This window comes from Hermetia illucens, chromosome 1 (genome assembly GCF_905115235.1).
Source record: "Hermetia illucens chromosome 1, iHerIll2.2.curated.20191125, whole genome shotgun sequence".
NCBI lineage: Eukaryota > Metazoa > Arthropoda > Insecta > Diptera > Stratiomyidae > Hermetia > Hermetia illucens.
The window spans coordinates 47,196,195-47,218,106 of NC_051849.1; the positions used below are offsets into that span (position 1 = coordinate 47,196,195).

Here is a 21,912-nt window from a genome sequence, read left to right on the forward strand (position 1 = left end):
AAATCTGAAAAAAATCAGGCAGCTGCCACTATATGGTGCCTGGGCTCCGAAATACCTTCCATACTGATATCTGTACAAACAAAGTTAATAATAGTATATAACCATAATTTTTAGTAATTGGCTGCAAAACCCCCCTTAAGTTCATGTAGGCACCATGAAATTTCGCAGTAATATAGAGTATAACATAGAGCATGATCTCACCAAGTTTGGTCGAAATTGCACTATTACTAACAAAGTTATAATACGTCAAAGTTGTCGCTTCCTTGCAAATTCAAGACTATGAATGTCAATATCATCCGAAAGTGAATATTCTCACATAATACATGTATACATGTATATGCATTTATTACGTGCTACATACTAAGAAATACACAAAACCTTTCGTACCTGAAGCGCCCAGCTTCCGGTTTCTCGACTTGTTTCTCTATTTGGTTATTGTATTGTTGTTCATTTTAGTTAGTTGGATACATCTACCAGATATTGATAGTGCCAAATTTTTGAGATTTTCGCACTTTTTCCTTCTTTAAGTTTTTAACGTCTTTTCAATAGCTTTCGATTTTTTTGTCAGTATCTATAAAATGTTTTTCTTCACAAACAATATTTGAGATTGATTTCTAGAGTCTGGATTTCTACCTGGCCAGGTAAAGGGGCTATATACAGTGACAGTGTCTAAGACCCTTGTCTTAGACCGTTGTTGCTATATCATGCGTCCTCTTTAACCTGACCCTGGTGAAAGTGATTCGCAATACTTAGGTAAACTACTGGCCTACGCTGCCGATATTGGCATCATGGGAAGAACAATCCGAGATGTACAAACTGCCTTCATCCAGATCGAGTAGGCGGTAATCGGCGCGAGATCTTGGACTGCACATGAATGAAGGCAAGACGAAGTACGTGGTAGCAACGTCAGCGTCAAAACCGAAAGAACGAACATCATTAAATCACACTGGTCAAATGACAACAATGAAAATAGGAAACTACAACTTTGAGACCGTTGAAAATTTCCCCTATCTAGGGACGAAAATCACAATCCATAACAGCTATAACGATGAAATCCGCGCACAGTTGTTGGCTGGCAAAAGATCCTATTTCAGCTTATAAAAATTGTTTCGCTGGAAACGTCTCACCATATGGTCAAAGCTCTTACTATACAAGACAATGATCTAATAAAATCCGACTCAACAGGTTGCGATGGGCGGGCCACTTAATAGGATAGATGAGGATAATCCAGCCCGGAAAGTCTATAAGGGCAATATCTATGGTAGAAAAAGAAGACGAAGCAGACTCTGTCTGAGATGGAGCGATGGCGCAAGTCTGGACGCCAGACAGCTTTTAGGAATATCGAGTTGGTGGACCTCGGCGAAAAACCGGGATGTGTGGAGTTCCTTATTAAGGCAGACCTAGACCGGATACCGGTTGTTGCGTCGTTGATGATAATGAAAGTCGACGTAGTTATGAAAGTATAATACCACTGATATCAACTACAAAAGCATTGAAGCTTGAATTTAGTTGCGGAACTATCTTCGAAATTATCTTTTGAATACATAGTATGTAAGTATTATGCAGAGAGATCTACGAGCCAAAAGGGAAGTCAAGTCTCCATTGTTATGATTTATTAGGATTTGATGCTATGGTCCTTTCCATGCTTTAGAAGTTGCTCATCATATAACAATAAGGCAATCATCAAAACGACTGGATGTCAGCAAAATTTAGTAACATGATTTTTATTATTTTCTGTAATCAAGATCTCAAAAGCGACCAGGGAGAGACTACTTCTTCCATAAACACAAAAAGAAAAAAAAAATATAAATATAGTAAATATGAAATAGCCATTTAACCTTCAAATCTTCGAGAACATGGCCCAAGGAGGCAGATAACAATAAAGACCGGTGGAAAGAACCGGCTGGAGGTCATTCTACCAGATTGAAAAAAAACAAAATCTGGAAAAATCCAACGGATATCCAAAAAGAATCGAAAGTTTATAAATTGCAGTACCGCTCTGAAGCGCCATTGTACATGTATATGGTAAATTAATACATTTTATAGACATTATATCTGTTACTACCGCGATAACTATAAATTACAATTAAATCCTACCTAAAAATGAAAACATTCTAAATAAGTTTTCACCGCCATTATATTGAGATCTGACTTTTTCCTATATGTTCATATTAGCTTAATTATCACTTGATATGTCTCACCATTAAGCTTCTTAATAAAAAAAATATTATCTACATTTCTAGAATTTAACATTTGGGAGTTTTGGGAGTACACTTCTTCCTATATATGAAAACTTTGCAAATTCATGCTATATAGCTTTTCTGCAATATTTGAATCTTTTCGGATGGAAGATATTGAAAAATTTGTAATTTGCATTCATTCTCATATTTTTTGCATTTAGTTATTTAAATTGTTCATTATATGATTCCAATTTTTAACCGTTTCAAAAGCAAGTTCCTTCAAAATTTCATAAACTGTTTTGACACTTTCCTAGCCAATTTAAGGTATCTAATCTATCTATTTGTCAATATTTTACCGCCGAAACGGAGCATTAAGAATTCAATAAGAAAGATAAGTTGGATTACAGGATCAACTCAACTTTAATATAATATTAAAACGCCGCTATCCCCGTTAAAGGAAAAAAATCATTTAAATTCCAAATATGTAAATATGAAGGAAACTGGATGCTGGCATGTTACCTTGAAAAGTCAAACGAGTAAGACATTAATTCCGTTCGAAGATGGTACCATATATAAGAATTTAAACTCGTTTTGGTTTTCGTGAGAGATTTTTGTTAGACAATTTCTCGCACCTTGTGAACATTTTCAGATAATATTGAAAACATTATAATGCAAACACGGTTATGATGAACTCTAAATTCCATTTAGTTTCTTTTTGTGTGTATGATTTGCAAAATTTGGCAAACGTGCAGGACAATATAAAATCTTTCTTGCTGCAGACTCCCTCTAAAATATTGATAAAGAAAGAACGAGTTTATCTTTCAATTGAGCACGACCCGTTCTTCTTGATAATCTGGATTTTATGAGCGATTCTGACGTACGTGCCAGTATAAACCTATGCCCAATGTATGTGTATGAACGTATGCATTTGGAAAACAAACAAACTTCTGAATAACGAAACCTTTAAAAAGCAAGTTTTTCTAATCTTTTATGTATTTTATTATAGTCATTCAGTATAGCCATAAAAGGTCGTTTTAATTACGCCTATCACCGAATAAATTCTGTCTGAATTAATTTGCGGAAATGTTATATAAAATAAATGCACTAGTATGTATGTACGAATATGTGCATCAAATACACATATTAGTTATTTGCCTGGGCCTGCCCACTTAAACGGCCCCCTTTCCCTTGGAACCACGGTGTTAGCTCACTCTTCCTAGTCTCCTCTCTTCAATATGCAGCACTAATAAATCCTGGTCTGCTCCGCCTTTCACAGTTTACACTGGATAGATGCGATCATGGAATTAATCGTATTCCACCCCTAGGTGCCTATGTGTTTACAGACCTTTTCTTGAGTGTTCTCATCGCTCTTGACATCTATTTATAGATATCTCCCTTTCTATGCTAATGGTCTGTGATAAAGGAGGCGTGGACCTCCCATTTTATATAATTGTCATCTCATCTGCCAAGATGTCATAGTGGTGCCTCTATAAAACATCTAAACCACAAGACGTTTTCTACATCCATATCCGCTCAACTAATGTTAATAATGGTATCCCATTATTTTTTTGGAAATTAACAGGAAACCGTTTTAAATTCTTGTTAGAATCATACAAAAATAGGTTATAATATGGAAAATCATACTGGAAAGTTTGGTGACAATCCCATTACTATTAATGAAATTACAATAGATTAAAGTTATTTCTAACACAATCTTAAAATCATATTAAAGTTCACAGTCGTACATAACCAATGCGTATACACTACAAAAAATCCATAAAACGTCTCATACTTAATTCGCAAAATTTCAGATATGAAACGCTCTAAGTTGATTTTATATTGCCTGCTGATAGATTCAAGCGTCCTCGAATGAATTGGGAGTGTTTAGTAAGACTTCACTTTACATAAATTAAATATTAATGGCACATAGCCCCACAAGTAAAATTTTTCTAGAAGACAGCAATGCGGGAGTTTCAATTTGCCAAGAGTCCCCCTTTCGCCAACTTGTCTTTGTATGTTCTGCCATGGGTTCTTTTCTGAGTAAGCAGCAGAAATTGAGTAGAATCAATAAAGGGCTTTGGAACCAGCCTTTGCAGACGGTCAGAAAATGAGAGTCAGAAGTATCTTTTTGTCAACATCAAGAGCAAAGTCGGGAGTCAATTGAGGCTGGCGCTAAACTTCAACAAGTTGGGAAACCGATGCTAGGATGAACTTATTTCGGAACCTAGGCACCATATAGTGGCAGCCTCTTGATTTTTTTTTTGATTTTTCAGTTAGGTAGTTTCTGAGAATGGATCCGTTGAAGAGATGATAATTTTCGACCCACCGCACTGCCCACTTTTCCAACAAATGTCGAAAGTACTAATCGAGACCTTTCATTTGATATCCACATGACCATATTTGGTAAAAAAAAATTTACACTCCTCCTTTGCATGTATGGGGACCCTTCCTTAAATTCGACGCAAAAGGATTTAACTCACTGTATGCGTGAGCGTTCATAGTTCCCACCTTTCCACCACATTTGGTATCAATCGTTATAACCGTCTCCGAGAAAAATGCGTATGACGGACAGACAGACAGACAGTAAACCGATTTTAATAATGTTTTGTTTTACACCAAATCTTAATTATATACAAGTGTATGCCCGTACTTGCTCGCATTCTGCCATACTAGTTCACTGTTTGTCAACCCCTTCGTGAGGAATAGCTGTTACCCTCATGATTAACAAAAATCAACTCCGGATAGCGTTTTGATTAACTTTCATTCTCGTGTTCATTAAATTCTATGCAATCCCTGCTTCTTCTTTAAAAAAACTATGATGGTTCCGAGGTTTATAGGAAGCAGTAAGCTGAAAATATTATAAAATCAGTACCCAGAAAGGTGCTCGACAATCCTGCAAAATTGATCATTTGTAGAAAAGCTGAGTTTATAGCACATTGTTGCAGTCAAACCTCTCTGAAAAACCCCACTTTTTTTGAAAACGTAACTTATTCGAAGGCGGTTGAACCTATTGTTAAGAAATTTGTTTTTCGAGAACACATGGTGGTTGAAAGAAAGTATATTCAGACAACGCTGTCCACAGAGGTCCTTCTATCTGTTTGTTTATAGAAATGTTTGTTGCAGAGTATGTCACTGCATTAGTGTAACTCTGCAGGCAATCCACACTTGGCGCCTATGAAATGAACTCACAGCAAATACTAAGCAATTCCGAAATACATAGGTGGAGGAAAATACTAGCTACTATTTTTCGGTTCCAACTAATAAATATCTCATTTCTGGGCTTTTGGAGCCAGAGGCAATGTAACTATTATGTAAATCCTCATTCCCTTCACGGAGCATGAAAACATCCGAAGGAATTGAAAGAACAGTCAAATCAAGCTTGGGTTTAAAAGAATAGCTGGCAACGATTCTAAATTGGAAAGGATTTCTCAATCTTCCTCACCACAATGGTAGAGTAATAACACCTTTGGTTATGATTGTTTTCCCCTAGAAGCCTACAAGATCTTTCATCAAATTGTGAAGTACATAAATTGCCATAAATTTACAACAATTAATTAGTACATGTAGGTAATGATAATTCGGTTGCTTGATGCTTTGAATTTAGTATTTTCGGAGGCTAATTTGAGGCCAACTGGCTTTTCTAAGATATCCCTCTATACCGATTTAGAAAGGATGCAAAATAAGGACAAAAAACAAAATGTTATCCCATTCCGCAAACAAATTGGTCCACGAGATGGAAGCAAATCTCTCTAATACTGATAACCAGGTGACTGACTACACTCGAAAAGGGAAAAGCTGGAAAGTCAGGTGGTGGGGCCAAGCTAACATTGGCTTATTGCGGAAACGGCAACCAACTAAGATCCTTGATCAAAAGGCGGGGACCAGCACAAGTACATCTGATAGACCTTATTCACGCGCGATTGTGGAGAATCCTCAGAAGCAAGGTCGAAAGCAAAACTCAAAACGGCCAAATAGGTAGGATAGAACAAGGAAGTGAACCTGTGGTACACTGAAAACGAGAAGCTGGATAACCTAGACCTGCATTTTCTAGGGCTTAAGGTGGACAGCGAGATACAGGGAAGTGTCATATCGGAGAAGGTGGACGATATTCCGACATTGGAGAAGATCGGGAATAGTGTCGGCTCAAGAGCCATGTGCGTATCGGGGGCAGATTCGTGGCCTGCAAGGAAGAAGGGTATACAGATAATTTCGCAAAACATCAAGAGATTGGATGCTTTCTAAAACCAATTTAAAATATATATGACTTTCAGAATTTCCCACTGGGGACCTCGTGACTGTCCGAATTTCATTAGAAATCGGGAGAAGAACATGGGAGGCAGTCGTAGCATTAGACTCTTTCACAGGAGACGACAGCCTGATCCCACTAACATTAGTCGTTAGGCTGGTGAAGTTCTGCGAGAAGAGGGCGCTATGACTTCTACTCGGCTGCTATGCCGTTAATTAAATTTGGGGAAGTGCCGATACCAATCGAAGAGGTGAGTACCTTCTTGAATTTATCCATTCTTCTTGAATTTATCGATTTACAAACGTATAACGAAGGGAAGAGGCTAACATTTATGACCGGACCAAGCAAGAGGTACTAAATATGGCATAAAAAATGAACCCTCGATATCGGATCACAGAATAATGAGGTTCGACACTGAGAACAGTGGACTCTTATATATGCCACCATGGCATGGTTCGCCTACAGATGGACGACGATATTAAGAACTGGTGCAATGGTGAAAAACCACAACAGAGTCGTCATTCATGCATATGAGGCCAGCTGTCCGGCTAAAATAGTCTCATCATTAAGGCATGCATAGATGATGATGGCATAGAAATCTAACCAGAATGAGAGCCAAGGTCTAAACTCTCTTCTTCCAACAAAGCAGTCTGCCCAAAAAGGGAAGATGGGGTAATGAGGAAGGCAGGGTATATCTGCTTTTCAAAACTCATTTCTCGAGATCCTACCACATGATGAAAGACAACAACATTTTGCCCAACTGCACAATAACAGGCAAAAAGAAGAAGAAGGAAAATTGGAAACTAGCAAAATAATGCTCGTAAGCTAGAGTATGCCCATTTTACTTTACATCTTAGGACATCTTAGGAACCTTTAATTCACAGAAATCACCCGGAACTGAATAGCCTCAAAATATATAATAATGGCATTGAACCAGGTCTATACTCTGTATTCCGAAAACTCGCAAAACAATTCGTTTTACCATGCATCTTTCAGATCAATTTGCCCGACATCATTTGCACTGAAAACAGTAAGAAGTGACCACTACATTAAAACTACGGTTCTAACGCGTAATCCCTTACAACAATGCAACTTTATGGATAAAGTACATGATTCTATAGAAACCAAAGAAATAGCACTGTTTTTCGACAAAGCAGCTTGCGGCAACACATCGCATGCAGAGGTAAGAAATGCCCGAGTTCAAAGAGAGTCGGGAATACTGTATCCTCCTGGATGGGCAGGATGTTACAGAGGAGAAGATTGGTAGAAGAAGAACCAAAGGTATCAATTCTATTGTCTTAGACACGACTCTAAGTTATCCAAAGGGTGGGGTACCATCAACGCTAATATGGAGTCTGGTATATACTTGACGAACTCCTAGGAGAGGTAACAAATACTGGAATACAAATCTAGCGTTACGTTAAAGATAATGTATTTTATAAATCTTCCAAATTAGGTTGAAAATTAATAGCACGTGATGCTAGTGTACTAGCCTTTACTAGGAAGCGCAAGTTTAACCACCTGAGAGTAATTAGACTACATGGCATGGAAGTTAGACGAGAAGCAGAATGCTGGTCCATAGTGAGAAAGAAATCGGGATGCACTCCGAAAATATCATGCTGGATATATACTGCAATAGGAGGGTCAATAATTGCATATCTGGCGCTAATCTAGGCAAATAGAGCTGAAATCAGTACAACAGTCAGAGAGTTACACAAACTTCCAAAATTGGCTTGGGTCTGTATAACTGGGATAATGAGAACCTGCCCAACCGTATCCCTGGGAGTTCCTTCAGTGCTTAACTTCCCTTCAACTTTACAGAGATATGCAGGCAAAGAAGATAATGTTCGCGGGTTACCTAAATCGAGGAAGATTGTCATTATCCCGAATTTTGATATCAAGGGGTAACATGACCAAGAAGTTTCATTTCTACAAAAAAAAACTCACTGAAACATGATGGAGCGGGGGAATTTGGAGGGTCAAGCAGTTGAGCTAAGGTCAACATTGGCCTACTCCGAAGACCGCAACCGATAAAGGTCTCCGCTCTAAAAGTGGGTACTATTACTGTTAATATGGAACATGGCAGCTGATGAACTCCTACATAAAAGAGCTAATAAACACCGAAATACAGGTCCAGGATTACCCTGATGATCTTGTTTTAATCTGTAGAGGTAAATATGAGAATACTTCATGTGAAAGAATTCAAACTGGACTACGAATCACGAATAACGGCGGCAGGAAGGCGGGGCTGTGCATAAATCCAGCTAAAACTATTGACTAAAAAGCACAAGCTTAATCACCTCAGAGCCATTAGATCATAATGCATGGAGGTGAAAAAGAGTAACAGAGGTCAAATATTTGGGTATCACACTAAACCAAAGACTTCTCTGGAAAACATGTTGGAAAGCCACAAAGGCTCTGATGACTTGTAGGTCCACAGAAGGGGAAAAATCGGGATGTACCTCGAAAATGCTGAACTGGATATAAACAGCAATAGTAAGGCCAACGATTACCTATGGGGCGGTAATCTGGGCAAGAAGAATTGAACTCAGCACAATAACCAACCACAATTCCAAAGACTGGCTTGCGTGTGTATCAGTGCGGCAATGAGAACATGCCCAACGGCATCGCTAGAGGTCCTTCTAGGATAATAACTTTCCATCTGCACATACAACCCCAGGAAAAGAAGGTCAATCTTCAGAATGTCCGGAAGTAACAGTGAGTCGGGGAGCTGGATAAATCATAGAAAAATTGATATTCTTTCTAGGTGGCATCCCGAATTACTGATACCAAGGGACAACATGACAATGACGTTTACAAGTTTGAAACACGTTGAAGTAAACGTAAACTAGAGGATCGTGACATTGACGTACGATGTGAACCAACAACTGATTACCTAGTATACTGACGGATCCTTGACGGCAGAGGGAGCAGGCGCTGGGGTAAAAAACGCACTTCGAACCAATGGAAATGCATACCAGTATATTTCAGGCGGAAATATATGCTATAGACAAATCTGTCTCCTTCAAACTCGAAAGAAACTATAGGAAGCAGAACATCACTATTCTAACCGATAGCCAAGCGGCTAGTAAGGCACTTAGGTCCTACCAGGTAAATTATAAAGTGGTATGGGAATACCTTAATAGACTGAACACGCCCGGCTTGCTAAATAAAGTTTGGGTACTCTGGGTTCCAGATTACATTGGGCTAGAAGGCAATGAAGCAGCGGACCAGCTGGCTGGGAAAGAAGCAGCGACACCACTATACGGGCCAGAGCCATTCTGTAGTGTCGGAAATGGATTCATGGCTACAACATTGAAGGAGGAAGAGGAACGGCTGAGGGGACTTTAGTGGGCGAACTTATCAGGAATGGAACAGTCCAGGGTGCTCACGAGGGGATACGAAACCAAGAGCATGAAAGATTGGTTAAACCTCACCAGGCAGAGCCTTTTTCTTTGGCTTTGTAAACTTGTAAATTTATGGGCGAACTTTTTACGAATGATAAACAAAGTTTAGGCTCAAATTCAGTTGTGACATTTAGAAGTTATTTAATCAGCGCCAAAATAGCTAATGAGTTCCTACTCAGATTTCAGATTTTCTAAATCCGGCTCCAACATTATTCGATTTATAGTCAGGGTCTGTTCACCCAGTAAACACCCGGCACTGGAAAAGGGATGTATGTCAAAATAAAACCACCATTAGCGACGGAGAAGGGGTTGCTTTTTAAACCATTATTCGCCTTAACCGAAAAAATCGTACATTTGAGTGAACAACGTTTCTCTGATTATAAATTGCACTTGCGTACTATCACAGTGCAAACTTTGTATTAACCTTCAAAAAGATATATGTGAGAATCTGTTCGGAAAGAGATGTTTTCTGCCTCTTCAGCTAAGACATTCTCCTTAATCTTTAATTTTGCCCCGAAAGCAACTCAATCTAACAGTTGTGAGCAGCAACTTGCTTCAATATTTGATGGTCAATAAAACATGCATTTCCACACTCCTCCATTATGCTTTGCAGTAAACTGGTGGGTTCGGTTGCCAACTGCAATGTGTACCAATAATGAATTTCTTTTACGAAACTTACAAGCAGGTCCTAACAAAGTTCCTCTAGCCCAGCGGGTTATGCTAGAAATCACCATTTTTATGTGAATTTGAACTCAAAAATGCGAGTTGAAAATCACCAGCGGAATTATATGCAAATGCATTTTCGACACCATCTGATCAATTACGTAAATTCTGATCACTCAATTTTCTCAAAGATAGCATTGTGTCTGGTCTGATATTTTGGAATTTCCAGGGAGGAAATGAATAAAAGCTGATTGATGACTTTTGGAGATGGTTGGATGAAACATTTGGTTCCCCCGCATTCGGAACATCTTCAAATTGCAAAATCTCCTACCTCACTGAGAAAATGTATCTTTATTCGAAATTGTAACATATTTCAGATAATGTAGTCGATTTGGTTGCGTTATTCCGGTTTTATCTTTGGTCCGAGTACGATCATCGTTGCTTGGGGTATCGACGCGACATAGAGCTTGTAGTCCGAACTTTTGTGACCACTGGGTTGTCGCCATCCTTTGTTTTAAACGTTTCGGTATAAAAAGCCCGGATTTCTGGTTTTTATGTTTAGTCAAGTGACATTTATCGTCCGACTGATAAGTTAAGAGTGTTTTATAGTGGATCTCGAGTAATTAACGAATATTAGTTAAGATGCGTGCTCTGGCGGTAAGGCAATTCACAAGTGTTTGAGAATCTAATTATGTTTAAAAGTGAAATTTCTCTCAATATGGTGAATATAGATAACTATTGCTGTGAGCGTGTTACTACAGTTAAGTTCATCTTCTTCACGCGATCCTGTGATCAACGATGATAAAAGGAGTACTCGACAATCGATAATTGGACCGAGCCCGCTTAACCCGTTCTATTCACCAATTTATAATAAAACGACTTACAATGCGGGTTTGAATACGCCAGTGAACCCATATGTGCCACAGTTGAATATTCCACATACGGTTCACTTTTCACCGCAAGAGGGTGTGACAGTGATTCCCAACGCTCAGCCCCAGGTAGCACCACACCATGTACAACAAGGACATTTCCAACCTCAGCAGCAGCTTCGACCACCACCACAAGTCCAGCTTCATCCTCAAAATCAAGCACAGCATCAACAATTGCAGTACCAACAAGCTCAATATCAACAACAATTGCAACAAGCTCAGTTGCAGCAGGCTCAGCAACTGCAGCAGGCTCAACAATTGCAACAGGCCCAGCAATTACAACAAGCTCAGCTGCAATCACTTCAGCAAGCGCAAACCACTGCCTCACCCCTGTACTACCAGCAGCCTAATCCATACCAGAACTTCTACAGCACACCCGCCCCACCGATTTTCTCCAATAGCCTTTTCGATATTCCAGCACAACAGTATCCAAACCTAATCGACCAAGGATTCTACAAATATCCTGTTTATGTTGATCCAAATTTGGCAAGTGCATTCAAGCAAGCACCCAAGCCTATGTTCATGAAGAGACGCACTATTCAGGATTTATGTGCCGCTTACGCCCCAGAAGAGAAGACTGTGATCTATGTGCTCAGTCAAAACCCTAATGAACCGCCAGAGGAGATTGAAGTGCCTAAAGTTGCACCGACAAAACCAAGTAAGCCGGAAGTGTATTTCGTTAAATACAACACCCCCGAGGAAGCTGAACTGGCTCAAAAACACATTCAAGGTAAGCTTGAAAACTTTCGTTGTTCCCAACTGTTCGTCCGTGTTCTCCGTAGAAATATAACAACTATCACAAAATTTTGTCGTTACTTTAACCACTTTTCAGAACTGGATTGTTGAAAACGTTTGAAGAAAACGTAAATGTTATTCATTGAGTGATAGGAAGGGTGTGGCTTGCATGTTTCCTGTATTATCCTTAAACATGATTTGAGGCCAACAATTCAGTTCTGAAATAATAGTGGTTATGGAAATATACTAATAAAATTGTTTAAATGTCCTTAGCTCAATACGATGCACTTGGTGGACTTAGTGAACAATCAAACGAAGGCATCTCCCCGATCACAACAGCCCAGGAAATCTTGAGCGGAGCCCAAAACGTTACCAGAAAAATAGGGGCCAATTTCTTGCGACGCCATTAGTAAAAAATTAGACCTGAATAAATTGTTTGCAAACGCGTACAAATTGTATGTTCATATGTAGGATAAGTAATTAAGATATTGCTGTCATTATAGATACACATTGAAACATAAATGCGGCCAAGAGAGGAGGAGAAAGTAAACCTCAACCTCGCTTCCCAGCGAGGAGCCAACCATAATATATTTCCAAATGTTTGGACGTTATATAATGTTTTCAATGGTGCATTCATGTTACCGCAGCGAGATGCAAAATCTGACTGCATTTTTTTGTGGCAATGTTGCGCGGAAAAAACATTGTTAATTATGAATTTGAATAATAATAAACTTTATAAGTTTGATACATAAATATTTCTGGCTTTTCAGTGGTTCGGCATTGCAGCAGGGAAGTCAGTTAGCTTTTGATATTTACTGGAGCTATCAAAGTCTTCACAATCACCTTTCTAAAACTGGAAACCACTTTATACATATGTGTTTACCTTGGCTATCTGAATTTTTTTTGAATAGAAGACGCGTTTGCTCAAATGTGGGCAATTGCCATATAAGATCGAAACAGATTGATGCTGACGAGTTGATCTGCTTATAATTGGGAAAATCTTTAGAATTTAAAAGCGACGCTGGCCGGTGTTAATGTTAACTTGTTTTGCGAATGATGATCAAACTTGTTTGATAGAGGAGCGTTTATTTATGAAAATCAAACGCGGATTTGTATAAAGTGGAAAAGTTTAAAATTGAAGCTTACACATTTTCAGTTCACAGCAATTGAGGGAGGAGTTCAGGTAAGAAACATATTGAGGCCGCGTGGAAAATGTCAAGCATCTACTTTAGTTAAACATTGTTTTTTCTCATTTCTGGTTTACTAAAAATCTTTACCATATTTCGGGAACAACTTGATCACCCGTTAGTAGTAGACGTACATCAGTGAAGAAGGGAACAAGTTGTTCCTGAAATATGGGTCTATGCAAACTTAAATAAAAACACCAGCGAAACGGAGAAATCATCTTATCGTTTCAATTTGATTTAAACTCTAAAAACACCACGGACATACATTTAATTATATATAATATAATCGAATTGTTTTGTGCTATGTGGCAGCTTCAGAGGACATTGTAAAATGGAGATACCTTTTGATTCGAAATCAGCAAAAACTTCGTGATGAAAAATCATCTTCCAAAAAGCGCTAAGTATTCCGGGATCTATAATATTATAGAACTTATCAGTAGTTTATAGTCACTAAATGGGAATACCCACAACGTAACATCCAACACATTTGCACTCAATTTTCAAAACTGAGATTTGAAAAACAACTGAATTGATCGAAATATCACAGGTTTGAGGACAAGAAATTAGAGGTTTGTCATGATTCATGATGCGAAATATTAAGCTATGTCCTCGTCATACTATGTGATTGCCAGTCCTTTTCGGCAGACGCACATGTATACCATACCTATGTGTCACTCACCGAAATTCTGTGGCTAAACTCAGGTGTAAAACTTTGCTAATTCCAGTGATTAGGAGGCGAAATGTAATCACATCGCGAGCCATTTTCAAATCACATATATTTGTATTCAAATCATGTCGAAAGGCCAAATGAGATGTTGTTCTGAAGAGTCCGATTCTCTAAAATAGCCGCAGTTATTTTCGTATATGCCACCATCGATGCTTGGTCGGTGAAATATAAATCCATCTGCAAGGATGAAGTATAGTTTCTGACTTATGTATCCTCTGTATCGCTTCATGTTTGCAGCTGATATGATATCGTTCTCAGGTGAGAATAATTCAGGTGAAGGTGGCAAAATCGGATCTGACCGATACTAATTATCGGGACTCACTGTTCATTCAATTAATGAACATACCACTATAGAAGATTGGCTGTGCATGAGATTTGATTTAATATTCAAGAATTCTGATTTTATCTGAAAGGCTTGTGACAGAGAGTCAGGACTGGAAGTTAAGCGAAAGAAATGTTAAGACTTGAGTTTGAAATTTGGTCAAATGATGAACCCAAATTGATTTTTATCAACCATGAGGGTGAGCCAATCTCTCATTTGATAAAACTAGTGTGTTGTGATAATTCAGGTTCACTTACACACAAATACAACTCTATTGGAGTACCTCGGCGTTTTACCACCGGAAAGTTCGGGTGCTTAGCATTTCGATCTGTATATCGGGATTTGCATCAGGATTGGCCTAAAATGGGAATAGAAATGACCAGGTCGATTGCATTCGTGAAACCTTACACTACCTTAAAAATTCCACGTTACGAGCAAACAAAGAAGACCTTTGATACAATCCTTTAAGCCTCACCCATGAAGGGATAATTTATGGGATTAAAATGTCTCTTTTAACTTAAAAGTTTGATTGAAAGTTAAGACGAAAAAGAAACGGTCCCCAATTAAAGGAGCAAAAATTAGAATAGAAAATAGAATTTCATTATAATGTAAAAATAAATAGTAATAAACTAAGAAATGTAAATAAATTATGAGAGAACATAAGCAAATTAATAAACAGGTCGGGAAACCGAAAGCTAGACGCTTCAGGTATAAAAGGTTTGTGTTTCTCTATGTGAGGAACGATGGGGGCATGACAGTTCCATGTGTACATAGTTAAACATCCAACTTCGCGCTATCTTCTAAAGAAGCATTTACAAAAAAAAATTATCTGAAAAGCATTGTATTGATAATACTCAATCTTATCGGCTTCACACAAGGAGTTCACTATTATTCACAAATCTGACAAAGTTAACCTAAAACAGATAAAAACTAATCGGGAAACCGGAAGCTAGACGCTTTAGGTATGAAAGGTTTTGTATATTTCTTTTATAAAGAGATTTGAGTGTGCATTTGTCCCATTAGTATGTAGCACGTAATATATGCATATATTATGGAAAAATATCCACTGTCAAGTGATATTGACATTCAAATGATTCTAGGGTGAACTTAAGGGGTCAGAATTAAGTTCTGTATTATCACTTCTGCTCATGTCAAATTTGGTAATTCTAGGGTAAACTTAAGGGGGGTTTTCCGGTAAATTTAAAAAACACGGCAACAATCTATTATTAACTTTATTTGTGCAGATACCGGAATGTATTTTGAGGCCTAGATTTCATATAGTTGCATCACTGTGTTTTTTTTTCAGATTTTTCGGTTGGGTAGGTTCTGAGAACGAGACCTGTTTCACTTTTTGGTGCACACATTTTGAGTCCTCAATGCCCTGTGTTTCACCCAAAATCAGTTTCGTACTAGTCGAACCCTTTCATTTGATATCCCACATGACTATATTTGGTGATAAACAAATTTAGACCCCCTTTCGCATGTATGAGGAGCCCCCCTTTAAATTGAACACAAAATGGCGCCACTCCCTGCATGTAAAGGGAGTGCAGAATATATGCGCAAAGTGATTTTTCGATATTCGGAGTCGTTCGGAAATTATAGTGTTAAACACGTGATAAGTCACATGCCAGATTTATGTCGATCGTCGTAATAAAGCGCCTATTCATCGGTCCGAATGACGTTCGTATGACTTCGCTAAAATCATAAGAATTGAAGCCAAGACTCTACTTGTGTTTTTTCATGAAACCTAAGGTTTATGGATTAGGTATAGCAGATTAATGGTCAGTTAAGGTTTTATGGCTAAAAATCACATTGTACTTTTTAAATGCGTTTTTCTCGAAACTGCATATTGAAAATCTGGTGCCACCGTAACCCAAAATCTATCCAATGAAATTTTCACTACTTATTCAGAACATATTTCTACAGTCCGCAAACTTAGATATTGCGATTCATTTGGTAGTTTTTTTAAGGTTTTGTGTAAAAATCGATTCAATGTCTGTCTGTCTGTCTGTCACACGCAGTTTTCTCCAAAACGGCTAAACCGATCCGAACGAAATTTGGTGGACAGATGGGAACTATGAAATCCCACACATATGAAAGGTCTCGATTTGTGCTTTCCGAAACTGACCTTAGTTTTGGCATAAATTGCAAAGTGCGTGAGTAAGAAGTCAAAATGTACGCACTTGAAGTGAGACAGGACTCATTTTCGGAAACTACCCAACCTAAAAATCCGAAAAAAATCAAGGTGGTGCGCCTAGATGAAATCTAGGCCTCAAAATATGTCCCATTCCGATATCTGCTCAAATAAACTTACTAATAGTATATTACCACTTTTTAGAAATTTACTGAAAAACCCCCCTTAAATTCATCCTAGGACTTCTGGTCTGCTGCTGTAGGGGACAATATTTCGTATATGTGCTAAATTTCATGGAAATCAGGCAATTAACGCCAAAGTTATAGCAGTTCAAACTTAGCAATTTCGCGTGAGTTTACTGCTTCCAAAGCCATGCAAATCAGATGCTGACGTCATAATTACCCGGAATAATTGACATTCGCGTGGAATATTAAAGTCACATTTATGAAGAATATATTTATCTGCAGCCCTTTTTAAGGTTTTGTGTAAAACACTTATGTGAAATTTAATCTTCGAGAGATGTCCCATTCCGGTATCTGTTCAAATAAATTTACTAATAGTACATTATCAACTTTTAGAAATAGACTAAAAAACTCGCCTTAAGTTCATCCTAAGTGTACTAAATTTTGCACCGACATAGAGGACAGCCTCGTGCATACACATGCCAGGTTTCATGAAAATCCAACTATTAGTGGGAAAGTTATAGCAGTTCAAACTTCTCAATTTCGTGCTAATTAACAGCATCCTAAGCCATACAAATAAGATGCTGACGTCATAATTAACGAGAATAATTGAAATTCGAGTGAAATATTAAAATTCCATTCAAGAAGAATCTAATTCTCCCTAGCCCTTTTTAAGGTTTTGTGTAAAACAAAACCTTATTAAAATCGGTTCAATGTCTGTCTGTCTGTCTGTCTGTCCGTCACACGCATTTTTCTCGGAGATGGTTGTAGCGATTGGCACCAAATTTGGTAGAAAGGTGGGAACTGTGAACGCTCACGTATATAGTGAATTACATCCTTTTACATTGAATTTAAGGGAGGGTCCCCATACATGCAAAGGGAGGGTGTAAATTTTTTTTCATCAAATATAGTCATGTGGGGTATCAAATTAAAGGTCTTGATTAGTACTTTTCGAAGCCAGTCTTAGTTTTGGCATTTGTTGAAAAGGTGGGGGGTGCGGGGGGTTGAAAGTGGTCATTTTTTTAACGAACCCATCCTCAGAAACTCCCCAACCAAAAAATCTGAAAAAAATCAGGGGGCTGTCACTATATGGTGCCTAGGCTCCGAAATACCCTACATACCGATACCTGTTCAAATAAAGTTAATAATAGTACATTACTGTAATTTTTAGCAATTGACAGGAAGACCCCCCTTAAGTTCACCCTAGAATCATAAAATTTTGCAACAATATAGGCTACAGTATAGAGCATGATCCTGCCAAATTTGGTGAAAATCGCACTATTACTAACAAAGTAATACTAGGTCAAAGCTGTCGCTTCTCTGCAAATTCGAGACTATAAATGTCAATATCACTTGAAAGTGGCTATTTTCACATATTATATGCATATTTTACTTGCTACATGCTAATGGGACAAATGCACACCCACATCTCTTTATAAAAGAAATACACAAAACCTTTCATACCTGAAGCGTCTAGCTTCCGGTTTCCCGACTTGTTTATATTTGATGTTGGTTAAATTGTTGGCTTTTGCTAATAATATTAAACTCAGGGTGTGAGGCGTATGAGGTTGACCATTATCAACACAGGACTTTCCATCAAATGATTTATTTAAATCGCTTTCTAGAAAATAGAGGGCAATGGAATTGTTAGCTATATTACACGGAGCTGTCGTGCACTCGTCGCTCCTCACATCTTTTTCTTTTTGTTCAGCCATCAGTTCACAAGCGGGGTCGGCCTGTGGTGATCGGTTTCGTCATTTTATTTTATCAAATGCCTGATCAGGATGTAATCTTGAGACCTTTAAATCCACATCCAGCATATCAAGCCACCATTGTTTTGGCCGGCTTTTTGGTTGCTTACCATTGCTTTCGATGTTCTGACCAATACTGGTTGTTGAATTCTCGTTAGTGTGAATTACGTGACCACACCATCGAAAACGCCTCTCTTGCAGTTTTTCCACGATCGGTGCAAACCCGCTCGATCGCGGATATTCTCATTTCAGACGTAATCAAAACGTCTTCGTCCCCATTACCGCAAGACGCCGTTCATTGACCTTTATAGTCGGCCAATACTCAGAACTATAGAGAGCGGCAGACGGACGACATTGCAGTAAATTTTAGATTTGGGACGTGCGCTGATACGTCGATCACAAAGAACACCAGTTGGGGAATGCCACTTCATCCAGGTTGCGTTAATGTGTGAAATAATTTCATTACGCAGTTCTCCATTGGCAGATAACATAGACTCGAGATATTTAAATCGCTGAGTTCTGGCAATGGCAGTAACCTGCCCCTCGAGATATTTAAACCGCTGAGTTTTGGCAATGTCGGTAACCTGCCCTTCGAAATATTTAAATTGCTCAGTTCTGGCAATGGCAGTAACCTGCCCAGAACTGAACGATTTCAATATCTCGGGTCAATGCTAAAAGCCAATGGAGAACTACGTTATGCTCCTCACATAGGGAAACACAAAACCTTTTATACCTGAAGCGTCAAGCTTCCGGTTTGCCGACTTGTTTATTTATTAAAAAAGTCTTGAAGAAAACCAAAATTCACAAAAAAAAGTTTAACACGGCACCAAAAATTTAGTTTTTAATATTTTTTAATAATCCTAGTTTGCGGACTGTAGTTAGTCTGCACGTTAAAATGCCGTTTACTTTTTTCTTTAAGATGATGGCAGCGCCCTCCGGCGTGGCAGCAGAAAAACCCATTTTTTTGGAGATGGGTGTATAAATTGTTCTGTATTTCAATAACGAACTATGCGATCGGGCTGGAAAAATTACTATGCACGCTTAAGATATTAATAAATGTATGGTAGAAAATGCGTATTTGTATCTTTATCCAGTTCTTCACAAAAAATTTCTAAAAAAGGCAAAAAACGGCCTTCGCACGGGATGATCCCTTAAAAAAGGACATTAACTAAAAACAAGTCGAAAACCGGAAGCACGGCGCATCAGGTATGAAAAGGAACTATCCCATTTGTACGTAGCGTGTAAGGTGTATGTGTATATATCTAGTATGTCAAACCACACACTTTAGTGTGATATTGATATTGAGTATTTTGGGTTATAGTAAATTTAAATGGAAAAGACAACCTTGAGCTGCTGTAACTTTATCAGTAATAATACGATTTCAATCAAACTTCGAGATATCATGCCTCATACTATAGTTTACATTACTAAAACTATAGGGTACCCTTAAGGGGGTTTCTAGTCAATTGCCCCTATAATTGTAGTATTATATTATTATTAGCTTATTTTGAGTAGATATTGATGTGGAAAGTTTTTCGGGGCCTAGAGGCCGTATATAGGCAGCTTGATGTTTTTTCTTCAGATTTTTCGATTAGATAGTTTCTGAGAGTAAGTCCTTTAACAAAATCATCATTTTCGACCTCTCGCACTCTCCGCCTTTCTAACAAATGTCAAAACTGAACTGAAAAGCACTAATCGAGGCCTTTCATTTGATGCCAAACATGACTATATTTGGTGAAAAGAACGCCCTTCCTAAAACTCACCGTACAAAGATTTAACTTACTCAATGCGTGGACGTCAACCTTCCTACTAAATTTCGTGTCCATCGGTACAGCTGTTTCTGAGTAAAGTGTGTGTGACCGACAAACATTTTACAAACAAAACCTTAAAAAGTAGGAAACTATTACAAGATTCTATCTACGGCTGGGGCATGTATACAAAAACATCCCATTTAAAACTTCATCTGATTTTGTCAGATTTGAAAATAGAACCTGTTAGAGTTGCTAGGCCCGGTACCCAAAACCTAAAACATTTCTTCATATCTCTTTTCAAACTACAAGATACAGACGTAGATATTATGATTGTACCCATATTTCCGATTTACTTCGCATACAGGTGGTCAAAGGGTAGTACAGGTCCCAGAGCGAAACGCGGATCTCTATCTCTACTTCCAAGTGTCGCACGAAAGGGTGGTTGGAAGTACGTGGTTTGCCCGGAAAGCAGTCCACAAACACATGTGGGCGTCTCCAGACGGGACCACCTTCAACTAAATTGACCACGTGTTGATCGAATGCTGCTACGTCACCCTTCATTAATGTCAGACTCGGATCAGTATCTCGTTGGCTTGGTGCTCCGGGCTCGAATAACAACACCACCTAGAATCCCCTCTGACAATCAGGTGAGAGTTAATTTTAAAGCCATAAACAGCAACATCTATAAGGGGGAAATGGATGCCGTGATAACCGCAGTTAACAGAGATCAACCAATGATCTTCACAATCACTTGAAGAACGTTATCATTGATACGGCCCCAAACATACTTGGCCCCCGTCGCAAAAAAATCGGAACGGCTGGTGGATGAATGTAACCTAGCAACAGAACCGAAGAATGCTGCATACCGAGTAATATTGCATTCTCAAGCACTCCTTCAAGTTGAGAAGCGACTTCAAAGATGGAAAAACGGAACCTGGGAGGTTTGTGAACTCGAAAAGTAAAGGAAGCAACCGCACCAGGCGCGCAAGTTTTACCAACAAGTCAGCAGGATGAAGTCTTGTACACCTCAATGGTCATCCTGCTGAGACAAAGAGGGAAATCTAATTTCCTACCAAATGGGCATATTGGAGCGATGGGTTGAGTATTTTGATGAACTGCTCGACAACCAGAACATCGGCAAGTTGGAGGTCCTGCCAACTAAAGACGACGGATAAATTCTGCCTTCACCAAGTATAGAAGAAACAGTCCGTGCAATTCATCGGCTTAAAAATCATAAGTCGTCAGGAGCCGATGGAATTACAACCGAATTGGTTAAATATGGAGGCGACCAATTACACCAACTTATGCTGAAAGTGTGCGACAGCGAATCAACGACGACCGGCAACGAGGCATTATCTGTCCCATAAAAAGGGTGATATCATGCAGTGCAGTCATTATAGAGGTATCACGTTGCTGAGTACCATCTATAAGATATTCTCCGCTATCTTGCTAGATCGGATAGCCCCCTACGCCTAGAACATCATTGGGCCACACCAAAGAGGCTTCACTCCAGGCAAATCAGCAACAGATCAGATTTTCTCCTTGCGGCAAGCGATGGAAAAAGTGTTGGAATATAGACATCAGTTACACCCACTTTTCATCGACGTTAAAGCCGCCTATGATAGCACAGCTAGAGTAAAACTGTACACGGCCATGAGAGAATTCGATATCTCGCCGAAATTTATAAGACTGACTGGG

At 38.7% G+C, this 21,912-nt stretch overlaps 2 protein-coding genes across 3 annotated transcripts in view; one reads left to right on the top strand and one right to left on the bottom strand.

Annotated features, from left to right (window-relative positions):
* Positions 1–21,912, bottom strand: part of LOC119661755 (protein gone early) — a 345,874-nt gene that overhangs the window by 256,261 nt on the left and 67,701 nt on the right. The gene's annotated exons all lie outside the window — the stretch shown is intronic.
* Positions 10,908–12,913, top strand: LOC119661759 (altered inheritance of mitochondria protein 3-like). The gene is made up of 3 exons (XM_038071229.1): positions 10,908–11,153; positions 11,228–12,155; positions 12,434–12,913. Exons 1-3 carry the CDS (start codon positions 11,139–11,141, stop codon positions 12,568–12,570), a joined length of 1,080 nt encoding a protein of 359 aa, XP_037927157.1. The 5' UTR covers positions 10,908–11,138; the 3' UTR covers positions 12,571–12,913.